Source organism: Neodiprion fabricii, chromosome 4 (genome assembly GCF_021155785.1).
Source record: "Neodiprion fabricii isolate iyNeoFabr1 chromosome 4, iyNeoFabr1.1, whole genome shotgun sequence".
Lineage (NCBI taxonomy): Eukaryota > Metazoa > Arthropoda > Insecta > Hymenoptera > Diprionidae > Neodiprion > Neodiprion fabricii.
Window position 1 is genome coordinate 4,288,769 of NC_060242.1, and position 19,644 is coordinate 4,308,412.

A 19,644-nucleotide genomic window follows, 5' to 3' on the forward strand; every position below is an offset into this window, starting at 1 on the left:
CAAATGTCAAGGTTATAAGCTTCGCTGGCTGGTCGAAGCTTGTGGAAATTAGTTAACCCGTCTCGATCGTTGCATCGAATTGCTATTCGCCACTGTCGTATGCCGTACTGTAACAGGTTCGCGTACCAGCAGGAGGACACAAAGAACATAACGTGGAAACACTAAAAGTGCCTTCACGACCTGCCATCACTCCAACGTCAACATTAGATCTCGTCAAAGTTGACACCAGGAAGAATTCTTTGTACCTACTGTTAAATTCGATTCTTTATATATCTACCAAAGACAAAGAGCGGTAGTCGATTTGTTCCGTCGAATCAACCAAGTCACGAGAATTCGAGAACCGAGGCTATAAATCACTTCGCAAACCTTTCCTACGTCCGTTATTCCGAATAACGCTTTTGCTTGGTAGTAAAATTGTCAAACGATCAGGTTTGACAGATCGTGTCTATAAATATTTATACGACCCAGAGTAGAACGGAACACCTCAGATCGCATGGTGGATAAGCAAATTCGAAAGTGGTCGCATTGTGCGCTGCATTGGCGTTGAATCATCGTGGCGATGTACGGAGGTCGAGGATGAATTGGATAAAGATGATGACGAGCTCAAGGCCCGGTTCTAAATTCATCGGGCATGTTGTCGAGGGGTTCGTGTTGTTCGAGTGTCGTTCGGACGATCTGCCGTAAGTCAAATGGACCGATGAACTCCGAAGGATGTAACTCCTCGAGGTTTGCAATGGCCGCGGGATGCGCTACGATAATAATTGCTTGATTGCACTCAATGCTTGGTCAATTTATTTATAATACGCAGGGTCGGATAAGAGCCAATGGTGTAGTAATTCGCGTCTTGTTTTGTCGTCCGGTCAATGGTGTCTCTGAATCAAGTGAAAATGTTTTGAAGACTGAAAAACTAGTGAAAACAGCGTAATCGTAGTACTCGGGTCGAAATCGTGTAGAAAAATAATTTTTATCACATCCGCCTGATATTGAGGGAATTGTGTCTTTGAATTGAGTGAAAATTGTTGTTCGAAGAATCGTAAACTGTTCGATACAGCGTAATTGAGTCCGCAATGATCGTACTCAGGTTGAAAAAAATGTAAAAAATGTATAGTTAGATACTTACTTGTTTATCACTTGTTCCAGTTTTCTCGACATTTTTTTACAAGCACCGGAATTCAAGTGCCTTTCGCGAATGAATGATTAATCATATGCTAGTTATTTATGCTTTATCGTATTTTAGTACAGTTGCACCTTGGGTGAAAAGCAGAATTTTTAGTATCGAAATTAGGTGTGAGTAAAATGAAAACAGAAAATATTACAGAAGTGACATTAAAGATGAATAACGACTCTGCGGTGAATCATTCGACATTAATTTCGGTCATACGCATTTCGACAAAACTTGTTTTAAAATTCTACACGATTGTGAAATTCAACGATGCGTGACATATTTTGAGAGATTAAATCTTGTTTACTCTTACAAACGTACCTTGTAACCTTTTTCGTATTCTTGTGCAATCCTTCCATCGTTGTCAACAATTTTACGAAAAGAAATGAAGAAATTTTACAATCACGTGGTCGTCAAGAAAAATTACAAATCTCTGACGCGAAGAGATTTATCGACAATTTGCAAATTGGGATTATGCTGGAAGTTTCGTTTGCCGATTAACCAATATTCTTATCTATTCTTTAACCCCACACAATTGAACTTTTTTTCTAATTCATTCATTACCTGGAACCTCAATTTATTGAACTCTACAATTTTCATCCGATGATCCAAATTCCTGCCTTCAGTTCATGACAATTAGATATTTATATTTTCTATGCTGAGATTAGAACCGGCGGCCGTTTGTTTAATTTCGATTTGATCGTCTATAGTTTGGTACCGTATTGAAGATTGTCATGCACTTTAAATCAAACATATTATTTATTATTCCTTATTCTTATAATTTCACTTCATTTATTCTATTGATGAAAAAAGATTCAAGTTATATATATATATATGGGTTAATATACACGTTAAGAGAATCATATAACATTAATTTATGAATATTTATACAGTGATAAGTTAAGCTGCGAGAAATATCTGGATAATTAAGAAATATCGATGATTTATCATGTGCTTAATCGGGACGTTTTCTTTAAAATTTGTTTATTTATATGGCTTCGTTTACAATTTCCCGCACACTTGGATAGAATCATAATAAATGAGTTATCGTCTATAATTACACGTCGACGAACGAATGACGACCAGACGCTGATTTTGAACGTCTATCACATCCATTATTCGTATATTACAATCAATAAGACACACGCTATAATTGATAAATATTCACGAGAAGATACGCGAAGAAGAACTCTTATGAAGTATGAATCTAATAAAAAGGGCTTATAAATAAGTTTCAGTAGATTATTCTCTAAAGACAAATTGATATTAAGTCTCATTAAAACTAAAAATAATAAAAAAAAGAGAAGAAAATAAAGGGAACGAAATTTTGACCTTCGGAGAATCTTAATTTTCTATACAAATTTCCGAGTTTAAAAAATGAAAACCAGTAGATGATACGAGGAGTAATATATCGTTTGTGATGCACTTGTTTCGGAGAAGATGACGGGCTAAAAATATGAGGGCCAGAGGCTGCGCGTCCCTTTATTAGATTGTCGGCTAATTCTGTGCCCTTCGCCTACGTAGATCAGAGGGAGAAAATTACGATGCTTACAGAGTTTAACCCGGAACTTTTGAAATCCCACCAGCGAGCTAAAGTTTTAAAGTTGAAGAAGTGGCGTCAAACGTAAATAAAACGGTTGGATCAAAAGCGGTAATTTGAAACGAAATTTCATCCCTTTCAAATTCTTCATATCAAAGACATTCGGTACAGTAAATAAGAAAAAAAAAAAAAAATAATAATTACAAATCCACCGAATGAGTATAATAATGTTTAGTGAAAATTTTTTTCCTCAGGTTTGTATTTCTCAATTATATACGATGGAAAGAAAATTTCTTGTTCGTCGTAAGTGGTAAGCGTGATTATAGAAAAGGTGGACTTGTTTAGACGACGACGTGATGAGATTTTCGCGCCTTCTCGTGAGGATATAAAAATTTCTACACCTACGCTACGCAGTATCAACGTTGAACCGCGGCAATAATTAGTGAAAACTACCGAAGCGCAATAATTACGTAATTCAAAGATAAAAAATAAACAAACTTATTACATAATCATCGATGTGGTTCTGAATTCCAAGTTTGAATTTAGCGAGTGAGTTAGTTTATCGTCTCTTGAATGAATTTTTTTTATGGATAAACATGAAAGGGTGAAAAACGGAGGCTCGATTCCTTTAGCGACAAATATGCGGCAATAGTTGCAACGACGATTTTAAAGTGCGTAAGTTTCTTTCTCTCGTGCGCAAGCGGCGTGGTTTGTACTGACGTAACCGGCAACTGCCTTACCGACTACTTCCGGTTTCTGTTATACATGTATATATATGTACATATATAAGAATGGTAGAGTTATTGTAGGCATGCGCGCTTTGCCGAAGAATTCCACGAGCGAAATTTATGTGCACTGGCCTCGATAATAATATCTCCTCACTTTTTTTTACACTGTTATACACACAGATTTAACCGTTCGCATTTCACGTGCCAGCTGCCTTATACCTACGTATTACACGTGTTTATGTACAGGTACGTTATAAAATATCTACACGTACGTTGCGACAACGTTGGAGAAGTAACACGCATCATCCATTCGCTGTTAACGCAGCGTTATAACCTTTTAGGTACAACGATCACGAAATCTTGTCTTCTCCTGCTGGGTTGTAAGGAATTTTTTTGTTTTTTTCCTTTCATCGGGTCAAACGCCGCTTACTCTTCGCCCACGAGTTATTCAAATTGATGATTTTCTTTTTTTTTTTTTTTTTAGCTGTGATTATTCCGCTCTCGTTTACACGAATGGAGTAAATTCCGCGCGACGAAAGTTGAAACCTCGGAATAACATTTCCGACTGCAAAAAATATATCTCTGGTGAATATTTATACTCCCACTTAAATTCAGAGCTCAATAAAAACGAGGGAATGAATTTTCGTACAAGATACTAAATTTCGGCTTCACGATTTGGTGAGAAAATTGAATGTAACCGAAACGAATGATTAGCGATAAAATTTCAAGATCGAAGTTTACCGAAAATCGGGAACAGTACGGTTATTCCCGAATTCTAATTCAAGCGTAAAATAAATTTTCGACGCGTTCGTACAGCAAATAATACCGTAAACAGACTGTAAATAAAACCTTCGGTAAAAACCATCACGTACGATGGATTTGCCGAGGAGTTGGCGATCTTCGAGAAAGCAGCCGTGTCTTAAATCACTGCCACAATTATATAAACAATATCAACAACAGAAATACAAAAGGAAGTGAATAAACGAAAGTAAGAAAAAAAAAAAAAAACCATGGAACGTAGTACGGAAAAGGAAAAAAGAGAGAGAGAGAGAGAGAGAGAGGGAAGAAATTGCAAAAATGTGTTCGCGTGTCCGTATATAGAGAGGCGGATATCCCCCGAGCATTGTTCCCGTGACATTTCGTGCTGTGGAATCGCGCGCCGACTTCCACTACGGTCGAGTTTTAACTTCCACTCGAACAATTCTCGCCGATTTAAGTCGTAATAACGGTTACATAAGCGATTCGAGATGCTGGACCAGTTTTCGGTGCATCGTCCCGATCCCGATCCGCACCTCTTCCTGCCTTAGCTCTCCCCCCAATCACCTTCATCCGCACACCTTACCTCACACGCATTCGCACACCGCAAAACACGGTCGAATCGCTCCAGGCGGAAATTACCGTTTCTCTTTCACCGAACGTCGGTGAAGATCGTGCCGATGTCAACTGTCGAGGGAAAGAATTACGCAATGGGAATTGCGAAGAATGTTGCGCAGCTGTGGTGACATCTGGTGGTGAAAAATTGACGGTTCAATTCCCCCGTATTTAATTTTAAACTATCCTTTTCGAAGGATTTTTTACTCGGTTCGCATTCCATTTCCAGCAATTAAAGCCTCACAGCTTGCACCGAGTTTTCCGTATTCTCGTTGTTGCGTGAATTGAGTTAAAACTGTCATCGATCATAGTTCGCTTTTCGGCGCCATATTGATCAGCCATATTGCGCGGGTAATTTTAAAGTCACACCGAGAAATATATCATCCGTCATAGTTTATTTGTACTAGAAATACTTTAGTATAATCGGTATTGTTACAATAAAACGGTATAAATATTATACAGTAAACATAACTAGAAATTTTTCTCAGTTCGGGGTACAACCTCGTTATTGAGAACGGTTAACGTCTTCAATGTACTGATTTCGGGGGTCATTAACTCTCGTCTAAGATTCTACTGTTCGTCTACTCATTTTTAACACCTTATCAATTCCAACCACGGTTTGGATTGCTTTCTTTTGAAAACGAACCGCTCCTCGAACCGATTCATTTATCCATACAACCAGGTCATTCAATAAAATCTGATGAAATCGGGCGGATTACAATTGCGTTAAGCCTATCGAAAAAAACGAGAATTTTCCGACTAACGAGCACCACGTATCCTAATTATTTTCATAGGTGAACGATTGCGCTTTGGAGAGAAGACGTTAAGCAACCGGCAATCGAAATGATCGTGATTAGCAAGGCGCAGGTGGGCGACTCGACGGTGAATGCAGAGTTGTAAAATCCGCTTCCGTATACCTGAAGTCCGGCCGTTTCAATGCTCCGTTTGCAGTAATCTCCGTCTGAAATCACAGAGTTAAATGTCGTCAGTACGAACGGCGGACGTTATTTTACACCTCGCGATAATAGTGCGGTGAAACCGCCGCGGGAGGCGATTGCCGTCCGCGATTCCGCGCACGGAGTGCGAAAAGGTGACGAAATACGCTTTTAACGAGAACAGGAAGTGCAGGACGATAAGATAAGAGACCCGGATACATAATGCAGATCGCCAATTTTCCCGCCTTCCAAACATCCGCGTCTATGCAAATCTTCTCCACTTTTCTTTCCGCGCTTACGGGAAGGCTTGGCAGGTTCAAACAACGCTGCGTTTTTCGCATACTGATCGTGTGATTGGAATTCTCGCATGACGATGGAAGCTAAACAGATGGCAGGAGAAATGACGTGGAAAGTGAGTCTACAGGTTTTTTTCAAATATTCCCCAGTTGCGGGCGATGAAAAATTGTTAACTAATTCATTAGAATGAACTTTTCTAATCAAATCCATTCGCAATAATCGCATATTGGATATCAATGACATTTATCTATTCGCGAGCTCAGAAAATTTCCTTTATATCTGCTAAAAAAATCCAAACATTACAAAAAATAGTTTGGATACGAATTTATTTATTTTTTTTTTTAGTTCAAATTGTTGTAAAAGTAGGAAAAATCCATCAGATTCGACGGACTTCGTTCTTTTACCTTGAGTCATTTTGTTCAGTTGACTATTTTCCACAACTTCACCAGGATACAATTTTTTCACAATACTTACATGTCCAGTATTCAATTTTCCAAGATTACACAGACGTTAATTTGTATCAACAAATAGCAGTATTCAACCGAACATTTGAAAAAAAAATTAATCGTTACGATGAAATTATAGAATATAGTTGGTTAAACAAAATAAGCCAAAGCAAAGTAGAATGGATCAAATCTAACTGATTTTTCCTAATTTATTGAAATTAAAAATTCATATCTAACTTATTGCTCATGATTTTAAGATTTTTTTCTTGGGAAATTCATGGGAAATTCGTAGGAAATTCTCTCGCACCTCACGAGTAGCTAAATTTAAATCAAATCAAACTCTCAGCGAAATCGGTGACTCACCGTAAGTCCATCCGACGAGTTCACCAGTCCTGAGGTTTTCGGTTCTGAGCCAGTCTTCAAGGGGCCTGAAGAATTCCCTGAGAGCATCACCGTCGAGTCTCACTTCACCCGTAGCTTCTTGGAGCGTCTCCTGCCACGGAATGGACGATCCTTTCTCCATTAATCTCCTATAATGACCAGAGAGGCACCGATATTAATTACCGAATATTCGGTGCGTTATGCCACATGACGACTTTGGCTAGCCGCAGGCGTTCTTCCATGAATCGAACGATCAAGCCGCCCGTATGCGTTTTTAATTTATGGCAAAAATTTCGTACGTTTAATACCTGCAGCTATATCCCTGGTGGAATGATTATAAATTCGTGTAGGTATACAGACGTGTAGATATTTATCTGCGACTGTGCATAAATCGTCGTATCACTTTCATAAACTCCTTTCTTACCGGTTTTCAAAACGTTGGTTGTTTCATTGCACCGGAACACTGTTTATTTTGTTCTCATTAATCAGTCATCTCTACGTCAAATCGGACTTTATATCCGTGTAAATTTGGTTAAATTACGACGCAGTGTTTAAATCCGAGATTAAAAATTCTTCGATATTACGATGAACTGAGTATAAGGACGACAAAAAAATAAAAATGAAAACAAAATAGTAACACGCATTAACGTAGAAATCAAAATGTTCATCTATGTATAAGCAACTAATTGCTGTAATAAATACTCGATCGTAGTAGATGTTAATATCGTGGATAGATCTCGCCGATTTCTCGATTACATCTTATAATCGATTATAGACAGGATGAAATACTCTCCAGAGAGAAAGAGAGAGAGAGACGGAGAAAGAAAAAAAAATAAGAATATTAAAAAATAAACATACAGAATGAATATAACTATGGCATAATCACGCGTGTGAATCGTTACGAGATCCACGGCCTGAGGTTTTTTGGTGTTCCAATTAACAAGGCCGTTGAAGAAAATAAAAAAAATAAAAAAATATACAAGCATGCTCTCGCGAGCACCTCTTGTATCAAAGGCGTTAAATTTCCCTTAACCACGCCCACTTGTAACGGCTATTTTAATCGGTTCACGGTATAGATTGACATCGCAAACAGAGATTTATCGCAGAGGGGATTCCGATCGTTGAGGTAGGTCGTTTCTCCATCGACCCGAGAGATCGAGCCGTGCGATAGGTTTGCATGAAAAATCTGGAATCCCTCATTCTGGAAGCTTTTGATACACCGCATAATTTGTAAGCCACGTGTGACGCAACGATGCGTCTCTTCACCTTCACCTTCCAAGTCGGCACCGAGTGATCGGTCGGAGAAGCGTTATTGAACGATGATTCGTTGTCGTATTCGAAGTCAAGATGATAAAGATATTTACATTCCAGTATCGCGTGGACAAGTCCAGGTATAATTTAATAACCAGGCACACACACAGCTTTCTGCAAACGATATAATGATACGTGGTTTACGGTGACGAAAATTACGACGCTTCGGTACCAACGGTGCCGGTTCTTTAACCATTATTTAAATTAATAAAAAGGGGGAAAAAAAACGTTCCCGATGCACCGCGAGCATCGCGATGATGGAAACTCACCGCCGTTGCTCAACGCTGTGATTATATTGAACGCTAATTATTCGGAACACAAATTTCTACCTTATTCGTTACGCATTATACTCATTACCAATCCTCCACTGCAGAGCTTCGAATTGATTTGGAAAGAAGAAACGACAATCATTCGATTGGAGTAAAGATTTAATTTACTTTTCCGAAGGAGGTTCGTTGGCAAATAACTGATACATTTTATGAATTTGAAGGGTAAAATCAGTCGAATTTTTTTCCTAGATTTTTAGTAATTTTGAGATGATTTTGAAATGAAGCATAGAATTCTAGTATATTCAAGTATTTTATTCTTTAAGAAACATATTTCGTAGTTTAAGACTGTAATAATTCGTTGAATATTCAATGCGCGACGATCCCGCAATAAAATTAATAAAAAGTATCGATGAATTTTGACCAACGAACCTCTTCAATAATAATTAAAATAAATAAATCAATGGAATTATGAATTTTAATATAACTTCGGACATCTGTCACGAAATTGGATTTATTCATCAAGTTATAAACTTAGGAATCAATAAACATACGTTGGAATAGACGGTGTCACACGTCTGCAGTGCGAAACGTTAAACGGATATGAAATTGAGATCGTCTATCGGTGAAAATTACGTAGGTAGCGCCTGTAGGACATTGGCCAAGAAGCGATAATGACCGATTGCAAAGAATAATCTGCATTTGAGCAATAAAAACCGGTTTGTGAGCTTGGAAATTGCCATTTTTACATCTCCCGCTATGCAAATGCCAGTTTTATTACAATTTATGGTAAAAAAACAATTTCTCAAACGAATAAGTAATAACGCGAAACGATAAATTGAAAGTAAGAAGAAACTGGTAGCGGTATAAAAATAGAATTGAGATAAAAATCGGGCTGTTTTCTTGCTTGCCAAAATTTGACGATGAATCGTACGATAAATTATCGTTTTAAACGTCGATCTTTCGTCGACGGAATATATTGAGTGAAATATATATTTTTTTCTTTCGACTGACCAATAACCGTATATAAATGTATATGCATATTTATATATATTTGTAACGTGGCGACTGACTGCATTCTTGAATACCTTGGCTAAAAGTTGAGCAACTCGGGATACAGCATATAATTTCTAACATGTATCTGGTATATAAGTAAAAGTTATTACCAGGTAGAAATCATCAAGACTTTCAAGACTGATTATGCGTATTTATGGATTCTCGATTCTCGTGCGTCCGCCGAATGCCGGCAACGAAAACTTAGCTGAACAAAATCGTCCCCATATTTCCTATCTTCATCAACAACACGTCTCCGTGTCTTTTTTTTCTACTTGTCGTTCACACTCGGTATATTTCGAGAATCAATAAAGCGCCTGCTTCAAGTCCCGCTGCAATATTCCCGCGGTATGGGAAACTCGGGTAGGTATAGGTATGAATCAGCGAATTCCTATGTGGTAATTTATGAATTTTATAATTTCCGGTTCGCAGGGGAAATCGGCACTCTCCTGTTGCGCCCCGCGTATCGGCCGGGAGTTTCGCAAGGAATGGGGGACGTTGATGTAACGCGACTTTAATGCGACACTATGGACGGGTGGGTTTGTAAAATAGGTACGTACACACGCGTAACTGCGTACCGATTTAAGCTACGTGAGAAAATAACACGGGCGTAATATACGGGCACGTGTGAACAATTGAAAAACGTTGCATTATCTAGGCTGTCCCGGTGTAACGAAGGGTTCGCAATTAACCGCGATCGGCAGCGTAAGCACAGCTTTCATCCGGTCCCCGCAGCTGGACTCGCGAAACGGTTTCAAGGCGCAATTTCCGCTCCCTGTGTCAGGATATTCGTTATTTAATTAATTTTTTTTTTTTTTTTATTATTCTCATTACACTCGAACGCTCCTCGACAAAAACGTCGAGTGTTGGACAGCCGATCGCGAACGCGAGATCGTTTCAACAACGGTCCACTTTCTTCCTGCGATTCGAGTTCCCGCAAGGAAGTGTCAACCGGACAACGTGTAATCCATATCGCCGTTGCGTAACGCCGATCGCCGATCTGTTCACCGAATCGGTAGGTATTATAATAACCCGTGACACGCGAGCTGAGAATTGACCGAGCTTTCAGGATCACCCTGCAGAAAATTCTCGGTTTATAGGAGCTTTTTGATACAGATTTCTACAGGCGTATCTGAACGTTGTTAATACCGATCTCGAAGAAAGGTGTTGCCTCATTTTGTTTATTGCTCTCACCGTGTTGAAGCACCGCGAGACTTTTATGGCTAAAAGAGAAAAAGAGAGAAAAGAAAAAAAAAACAAAAAAACACGAATTTTATGACGATGGAAATTGCAATTTTGCGTAACGATCTTGCCGCCGGTTTGATACGCGCTCGATTATTATCTCCAGCCTTTCTCACCAGTTTACGTTTTCGTTCAAATCGCAGGACGGCAATTGCTGTGCAACCTTTTGATAACGAGGCGAGATCGGTTTCGGGCAGAGAAAAATCGACAGTATGAAATATCGATTTCGTCAACGTATTAGATGAGAAATTTTATTAACATTGCACAAATTGAACCTATATACCTAAGGTGAATTATAATGGCGAGTGATTTGCTTTGAATCGGCGTGTACACGGCCAAACGATCGACGGTAATTGCACCACCTAGGATCTGATTATTTCAATCGAGCGTCATTTCCATTGTTGATCAATGATTGGCCCGAGTCGAGATGTTGCTTTGCAATGATGAATGATAGTCCGCCATTTATTGTGTGGCGAGTCGAATTGCTTGGAATTTTATTGCACAGGTTTCGATCGATCGGATCCCGGATCTCAAACATTGGCCAGAAAAAATTTAACCAACGATTTTTACAAACCCAAACAATTTTTTCCCCGCTTTGCTTTGACTTTCAACAAATTCAGGCGAACTGCAATATTTGCCTCGCGATCTACTCGTTTTTTCACAATTACTTTTCAAGGAGTTTATTATACTGGTATTTTGTTGTCGCCTGTATAATTCTGGAAAAATTATGCTACGAAATTCCGAGGAATAAAAATCGAATGAATGTAAATATCACGTTACGTACCTATGAGAGTTGAAGGAGACAGAATTTGGAAAGGTCAAAGCCTCCTAAAGATTCTTTGTGAATCGTAGTATACCCAAAGAATTTGCTATATTCTTAATTATAGCAGAAACCAGGCGAGGCCCACGCCATTAATCTCGTCTTATATCCGGGTTCGAAAATATTTTACAGTACATTTCGTCGCATTGCTCGATACGCTGATCTGTCAGCAAAAACGGATCTTTTCTTAAAATTAACGAACCGTTGTCGCATTTTATCGCAAAGAAGAAAAATATAAAATAACATTTATATTTCCTGCCAGCATTGATCTTCAAGTTTCAGCGCATCCGCATTATATTTCACCCTCTTTTTCACAATCTGAAATTTCATTTCAATTCGTTTTTTTTTCTCAACAAAATGATGACTGTTTAAAATCGAAATTCGATCCTTCGTCGAAGGTTTTAAGACTTTTTTTTAAATTCCATGTCTCATAAAAAGACGAAGATTTGATAGAAAAAGAGGTTAATTAATCCGAGAATATCGTCTCCAAATTTGAAATACCTAAATCGGCTTTCACCGTTTCCGAGACATCGCAGGCTCCGCAAATCATGATTAAAGTCATAGTCACAGAGGATTCTACCTATAATTAATCAATTAATTCTATAATTAGACACTTGTATCCAAAATGGTGGAAGGTAGGATCTTATTAATTTTTTTTTTTAATGCAAAACTCGTCCCGTTCGCCTGAAAAAATTGCTTCACGCTATAAATTTACACCGTTTCGTTTCATAAGGTGAGAAAAAAAATCGTCAAGAATCGTTACGTCAGCTGCATTGTTTGCACTACTTAACTTCGCGGTGTATGGATATATGCGTACATACGTACATTCGCGTGATTCCTAATTTGCATACGTAGAGTAGCTCTGGGTCTGTCTTTGGTACTCTCGGCGTTTTGTCCGTTGGAAAATATTCCGGAGGGTGTGCGGCAAGCTTTCCGCTGGCGCAAGTCGGCCGCAAATGCCGGCTCTTAACGTGGGAATGTAACGTAATGTGTTACAAACGCCGAGACAATTCCCGCGTGTGTTACACTTTGCATATTATAATATACCTGTAACGGGCATGCACGAGGTCCTTAATTCGCCTCGGTTTCCCGTGTCTTTCAATCCCCCCCACGGTTTATTCGCGACTTTGTGAATGTGGCGCGTTGCAACGCGGCTCGCACAACAGCTTCGTTCGATCGCGATCGGAGATCTAACCGATCGATACCTGCAGCCGGCAGCTATAACGTGCAGAAGGAAAACGAGAGCAACGGCGAGGATCGAATCCGTGTTCCACGACGTAATCTATAGATCCTTATATATTATTTCCTAACGCGTTAATCACCTTCGTCTTGTAATTGATTTACGGCTCGACGTCGGTTCTCTCAGGATTCTTTTACCGATCAAGAACTGATATCAACGATTTTGTATCGATTTTTGTAATTCCTTATTTTTGTTGTTATTATCATCGTGGTGATGATTTGTTTTTTTCTCACTTTTTTTTGGGCGGACACTTTTCAATCCGGATTACTTATACATTTTATGCTTTGCTTCTGGTTGATAATTTATGCCGGGGACAATCTTACCGACTCGATATCCTTGGATCGATATACGTATCGTATCATCGAAATCTTCATGATTATAGAATGCTGTGCTCTGTGCTCTTATTTATTTCAATCTTTTGACATTTTCTTTTTTCGTCAACGAAGATAAGAATAATTAATTTGTTTATTTCTATCTTTTGACATTCTCTTTTTTCGTCAACGAAGATAAGAATAATTAATTCCAGGTTTTATGACTGTCGATTAGCCGAGTTTTTTAAACTTTCAAATTGTAGTTAAATTTTCAACAACTTCGCATCATACAAAGGGCTCGTATATCTTTTCATCGGCCATCGTTTGTCGTCGGAAAAAATATACTCCATTACCATAAAACAAGAACCTTGCGTAAATCTTGACTTCATAAATACGGTAGACGAAATTTGCTGCGTAATATTTCCCTTGCTGTAAATGTTACACATAGCTAGAGTCTCGGATATTTCTTATCGCTGAGGAACTTTGTTTAATATTTTTCATTTGAGAAAAACAATGATCGAAAATATGGGGAAAATAATTTCTTGATTCTCGCGTGTTTTCTTCTCGGAGTTCTGAGCCTATCGATTGAAGTCAAGCTTATTTATCCATTTATTTATTTATTTACTCACTTACTCATTTTGATAAATTGTATAGAAAGTAGATAAAAAAAATCCGCTTTCACTCACCCCAAAATTCCGCCAGCGGCGCCGCTCCCGTAGAAATCACATCGATGCAGTGGCTTCTGAGGATCGTTAAGGGATCGTTGACCAGCGGCTTGGCAGAGAGCTCGATAAATTTGGAACTGCAGAATACCAGCGACAAAATTTCTGAAATAAATCAAACGAAATCATTGGGTGACGTTCGTGAATTTGTTAAAAAGTTCATCTCACAGTCTGAAATTTGCACCTTTATAGACATTTACGCGTACCAATGAATTCCTCGCTACAATAAATGTGGATTTCATAAAAAATACGAATCAGCAATTAAATTCCTCACGAAGCAGTTCAATTATTTCGACTTCGCACAAGCGCTTGTATTCCACTTACAGATTCCTCGCTAACAGGACGATACCGTTCTGTACAAAGTTGAAGAACCTCAAATATAAATGAAATCCTTTTCACTGAAAAAGGAGAAAATACCGGAGGTCGTCTTTAATAGAGTAAAAAATAATAATAAATAATAAAAAATAAATAAATAAATAACCAAGTATTCAACATCAAAAATCACACCACAGTCGGAAGGCCGGATTAACGTCTGTGGGAAAAAAAGTGAGACGTAAATAACGACCGATTTGGTAAGTTTTCAGTGTAAGGTTTGGTTAGAAAAACAAATCTAATAGTGTAGTTTTCGCTCTCAGATCTCACCAATCTTGTTTGACGTGGCGGAGTGGAGTAAACACAGAGAGAGAGAGAGAGAGAGAGAGAGAGAAAAAAATAAAAAATGCCGTGCCGAAAGAAGAAAAACGAGTCGTCTCCGATTCCGACATCTGCACACATACACATCGACAGTGAGCCTCTTATGTCAACCGTGGAATATATCCGATTCCTATATATAACGCGAAATCACGGCAAACGTAATATCAAGTGTATAAGTAGACACTTTTACTTACAGCCTTGAATTTTCACGTAGTTGATAGACAAGAGAAAAAGAAACCGTACGTGTGCATATGTACGTACGTAATGTTATTACGTATCTTACGGCGTGTGAAATTTATCATCAAAATACAACACCGGAGGCATGATCTAAAATACTAGATCCCGATTCACTCGAGCAGAGAGGCTTCAATACGATACGTAAAAAAGCGGAAAAGAGATGGAGAAAAAAAAATAAAATGCATGTAGAGAGAAATAATGGTTTCTACCTACGCGAAATTCGTGAACGAGATTCAAACTACCTTGAGAAAAAGAGAGAGAGAGAGAAAGAGAGAGAGAAGTAGAAGAAGACCTCGTGTGACATGTACAGGTTTCGCTGCCTCGTCCCAGACGTCCTTTACATAATTTTCGACGATTCTATGGTTTGAATTAACCGTCAAGTACCGGCCGGTAGTGTATATAAACTCTCTTCGAGAAAGAAACTTACTAAGGCTACTTTGGGTAAAAAAGTGAATCGAGCGAAAGAAGAGGAGAGACGAGGAGAGGAAATACAGAAGGAAGAGTAAAAAAAGTGAAGAGAGATAGAGAGAGAGAGGGGAAAAAAAAGAAAAAATTCGAACGAAACCACACGAGCGTTAAGGGGGAGAGGCAGGACCTCATCGGCGGGCCCGACTTCGTCGCACAAAGAGACGTGGGGGTAGGGCCTAGGCGGCTGGGCCCCGTCCGAAGGCGAAAGTGTGCCGCGTATATAAGGCCCGGAGCCAACGGCAATCAGCATCCAGTTCACTCCTGGACTCACCCAGAACATCGTGAAACACAAAAATGAAGAGCCTGGTACGTCGATAACACGATATATTTTACAACCAGCCCGCGGTGTCGTTACGAAACGAGCAGGAAACCGCGTTATAAGTGTACCCATAACATCGGGAGATATTCGATACGGGAGCTCTAAAATCAAGTGCTATACATACGACAAGTGAAAATTTCCCGATCACGAATCACGCCCTTCTTCTCAATTTTGTCTGCTTTCGAGTATATAGAATAGTCGAAACCGAGAGAGATTCTCCAGCTGTTTATAAAACTTTTTTTCTCCTATTCCAGCTATTACTAGCGCTACTAGCGCTCGCCGTAGCGGCTAACGCTAAGGAGGAATCGGCGGCGACGCCGGTTGCGGCTTCCGAAGGTTCAAAATCGGCGGAATCACCCAAGAAGCAAGACAAGCGTGGAATCAACCATGCTTACGGTTACGGCTCCGGCGGCTACGGTGGCTACGGTGACTACGGCAGCTACGGCAGCTACGGCAGCTACGGCGGCTACGGCGGATACAGCGGCCTCGAAATCGGGGGTGGTCACGGTGGCCTTTCATACGGAGGATCGAGCCTCGGAGGCTTGAACACCTACTCGCTTGACAATTACGGAGGCCACGGAGGCTACGGAAGCTACGCAGGCTACGGAGGCTACTTGGGAGGAGGTTACGGAAGCGACGGTGCTCATGAGAACGTGAAAACCGTGACGGTGGTGAAGAAGGTGGCGGTGCCGTACCCGGTTGAGAGGCAAGTCCCTTACCCGGTCGAGAAGCAGGTACCCTACCCAGTCAAGGTCCCGGTCCCGCAGCCCTACCCCGTAGAGAAGCAGGTTCCGTACCCGGTGAAGGTACTGGTCAAAGTTCCGGTCCACGTCCCGCATCCGTACCCGGTAGAGAAGAAGGTTCCGTACCCCGTACACGTCCCGGTTGACCGTCCCTACCCCGTCAAGGTCCTCGTGCCGCAACCCTACCCCGTAGAGAAGCACGTACCCTACCCCGTCAAGGTTCCCGTTCCACAGCCCTACCCCGTTGAGAAGCAGGTACCCTACCCGGTCAAGGTTCCAGTCCACGTGCCGCAGCCCTACCCCGTAGAGAAGCTCGTCCCGTACCCCGTGAAAGTTCACGTTGACAGGCCCTACCCCGTCCACGTCGCGAAGCCGTACCCGGTTACGGTGGAGAAGCCGGTTCCCTACCCAGTTGAGAAGCCAGTTCCGTACCCAGTCAAGGTACCGGTTGACAGACCGTATCCCGTCCATGTGCCCAAGCCCGTGCCCTACGAAGTCAAGGTCCCGGTGCCCCAGCCCTACGCCGTTGTGAAGAAAGTTCCGTACCCCGTCGAGAAGCCGGTTCCGTACCCAGTCAGCGTTCCGGTAGACAGACCGTACCCCGTTCACGTCGAGAAGCACGTCCCCTACCCCGTTGAGAAGCCTGTTCCATACCCGGTTAAGGTTCCGGTTGCGGTACCAGTCCACTACGGTTCTCATCACGAGGGTATCCAGTCTTATGGAAGCGGTGTCGTCAGCAGCATAGGTGAGGGAGGATTTTCCGGTTACGCTTCCGGACACGGTTTGAACGTCGAGGACTCATACAGCAGCGGATTTTCCCATCATCATTAGACAGACGGAGTCACGATACGAGGGGTTGATTTGACGACGAGTTGCAAGCCACCAGAAACGGATCGAAAGCTAGGATCGAGATTTTGGACTCGATGGATGCACAGCAACTCGGGGTCTTGCCGACTTTGGGCAAGACCTCGGAGTCATGTTTTCTATGGTATTGTTCAAGGCTTGTTAAATTGTCAGAACAGCGGTGGAGTCCAAGACCCGTTAATCGACCCCCGAACAATCGTCTGCTATATGCATGTTGTACAGTGAAATATTTTTATACCTTAAATGAAATAAAGTGGTTTTTTTTTATAGAAAAATGAAAACAACTCGTTTTTCTTCGTACCTAGTCTACTATCCCACACTCTCTTAAGATCTAAGCTTCTCGCACTACATGGTCAACAGCTATGGAAAGACCAGACATTTTCCACGGAAAATGTGCTGGTAGTATTCCGATCCAGTTTTCAGGAATGAGCCTTACGGTTACCTCATCACTTCCGTAGGCGTAATACGAGGAATGGACTACAGGACCTCTTCAACCGGGGCAATGGAAAGTAATCGTACACGTATTTCAACGCTCCGTTACAACGGTTAATTCAAAGTATTGCAATATCCACGGCTTATAATATATGTAAGTGAGTAATACGTATGTGTGCATCCATCGAGCTGTCGTCATGACGGTTTCGGACCGGCGACTGGACGCCGCACACGCACCGTGACTTACGTCGACGACTCCCAGTTTCATCCGGTATTGCGTAAGTCCAGTCATTAACGCATGCGGCTATCTGTGGCTGAAAGTAAGAGTACCCCCCTCCCCCTTCCGCTCCGCCCTCTTCTTCTTCCTTCGCTGAACACAGGGCCGATGCCTCGGGCCCAGGAAATGATCTCTCCTTCCAAACACAATGCCCCTCTCACTCGGTCGATGATCGCCTTGCCCCAAAGAAGTGAGAGACCGGATCGGGTACCAATTGCGTGATCGTTGGGGGCTTGTTGTATTTTTATTTTACCATCTGTTCTCTTTTTTTTCGTCATTTTTCTTCTTAACTCAATGCCGTCAGTGATAATCAGACGTCGTCTTCGACTTTGGAACATGCTTCATCGCTCGATCTTGATCAATGGGAAACGAGAATGTGTGTATTTAGAGAATTCGGCCTTTCCGCCTTTCGCGAATTGATCAATAGCTCTAAAGATTCTTCACTCAGTGTTGAGACGTTTTTGCTTTACGCTCATCTCGCTTCTTACTGATCTTCTAATTTAATACTGTCCTAGAATATAGTTCCAGTCGATTTAGCGACTTGAAAACAAATTAAGGCAAGGCACACGATTCATTAATCATTTATGGTAATTCGACCAGCGGCTGAGTGCTGATGGTTTTTGTCAGTGGCTCAACAGAAAAAATCGTTGACATCCCACACAAGTAAACAAGCTCATCCATAAACATGAAATCAATTCTAAAAAACGTAGACCACCAAGGTGTCTCAATTTGACAATTTTTTGCAACCACGAAACAGGATCCATGCTACGAATCTATAAATTTGAATTTTTATGTAAACCACAAACTACTTCGACAGTTTTTTTCTTCTTAAATATTAAAAGTTGGCCCTCGGTGATGTGATTCTTGATGCTCTGATGCGATTCGAGTCAACGTAGAGCAGTCAGAAGGACTGTTTACACTATTAGCTGCAATTAGTATTACATCTGGTCTGCAGCAACTGCTTGCTGCGTGCAGAGCCACCACATCCGGTCAAAGCTGCATCGAACTGCGTAGAGGATATTTCAGCGGTAAGAGACTCGTTGGTAAAGGCGCTGCTTTCTAGTCTAGTTATCGTACACACAGAGTTGGAAATTTGCAACCAACGTCAAGTTACCATCTGAAAACCACGATCCGCTACGGCTAGTGGAGAACGTGCAGCATGTAATTGTCTTCCCATGATTATCATCTGCAATTTTCATGCCAAACGTGTCGCACTTTACTTTTTAACCTCAGATTTGCATCATATGCTGAATAATTGTTATGCAAGTTAACCGGTCCAAGGCTCGTTTCCATAAACGTCCAGGACAAAGAAATATTAATGTAAATGAACGTTGCAGGGTACTGCACGCATATTTTCAAGAAAGTGAAAATCCCTCGTGCCTAATAGGGACTCACTGTTCTCCACGAGACGGAATTTTCACAAATAAATGAACTGTTGCGATATTGCGCGAATTCATGGAACGTGACACCATGGAATATAAATGGGATTGATGAGTCTGTTCGACCTACAAAGTCAATTGTCAGCTACTGAAATTCGAAGGGGGTAACTTGTCCGATAAAAGAATACGTCGTGTCTGTGTGGGTCTTTGTTTGCTAATAAGCGTTTATGAAACCGTCGAAAGGAAACAATGGTTCAAGTAACAATTGCGGTTCTCACGGGACGACTGATACATGAGAATTCAATTAAACGGACAAATGAGAAACGAAACTTGCAAGAATCGCGTGTCGACTTCTCCATCACGAGTTACGGATAACGTGTTATTTGTTTTCAACCATCTGCCAATTA

The 19,644-nt window shown here is 40.9% G+C and overlaps 2 protein-coding genes across 2 annotated transcripts in view; one reads left to right on the forward strand and one right to left on the reverse strand.

The window, feature by feature from the left end:
• Positions 1 to 5,177: 5,177 nt before the first annotated feature.
• LOC124179963 (angiotensin-converting enzyme-like) overlaps positions 5,178 to 19,644 on the reverse strand; it is a 44,732-nt gene continuing 30,265 nt past the window's right edge. Inside the window, exons 11-13 of the mRNA XM_046564873.1 lie at positions 13,790 to 13,930; positions 6,843 to 7,009; positions 5,178 to 5,762 (exon numbers count right to left, since the gene is read on the reverse strand). Coding sequence (XP_046420829.1) covers positions 5,590 to 5,762; positions 6,843 to 7,009; positions 13,790 to 13,930 — 481 coding nt within the window. The 3' untranslated portion in view covers positions 5,178 to 5,589. The remainder of the gene's footprint in view (positions 5,763 to 6,842; positions 7,010 to 13,789; positions 13,931 to 19,644) is intronic.
• Positions 15,369 to 17,430, forward strand: LOC124179966 (proline-rich protein 4-like). Its single transcript, XM_046564881.1, has 2 exons — positions 15,369 to 15,529; positions 15,797 to 17,430. The coding sequence occupies exons 1-2, from the start codon at positions 15,518 to 15,520 to the stop codon at positions 17,114 to 17,116; spliced, it is 1,332 nt and encodes a 443-aa protein (XP_046420837.1). The 5' UTR covers positions 15,369 to 15,517; the 3' UTR covers positions 17,117 to 17,430.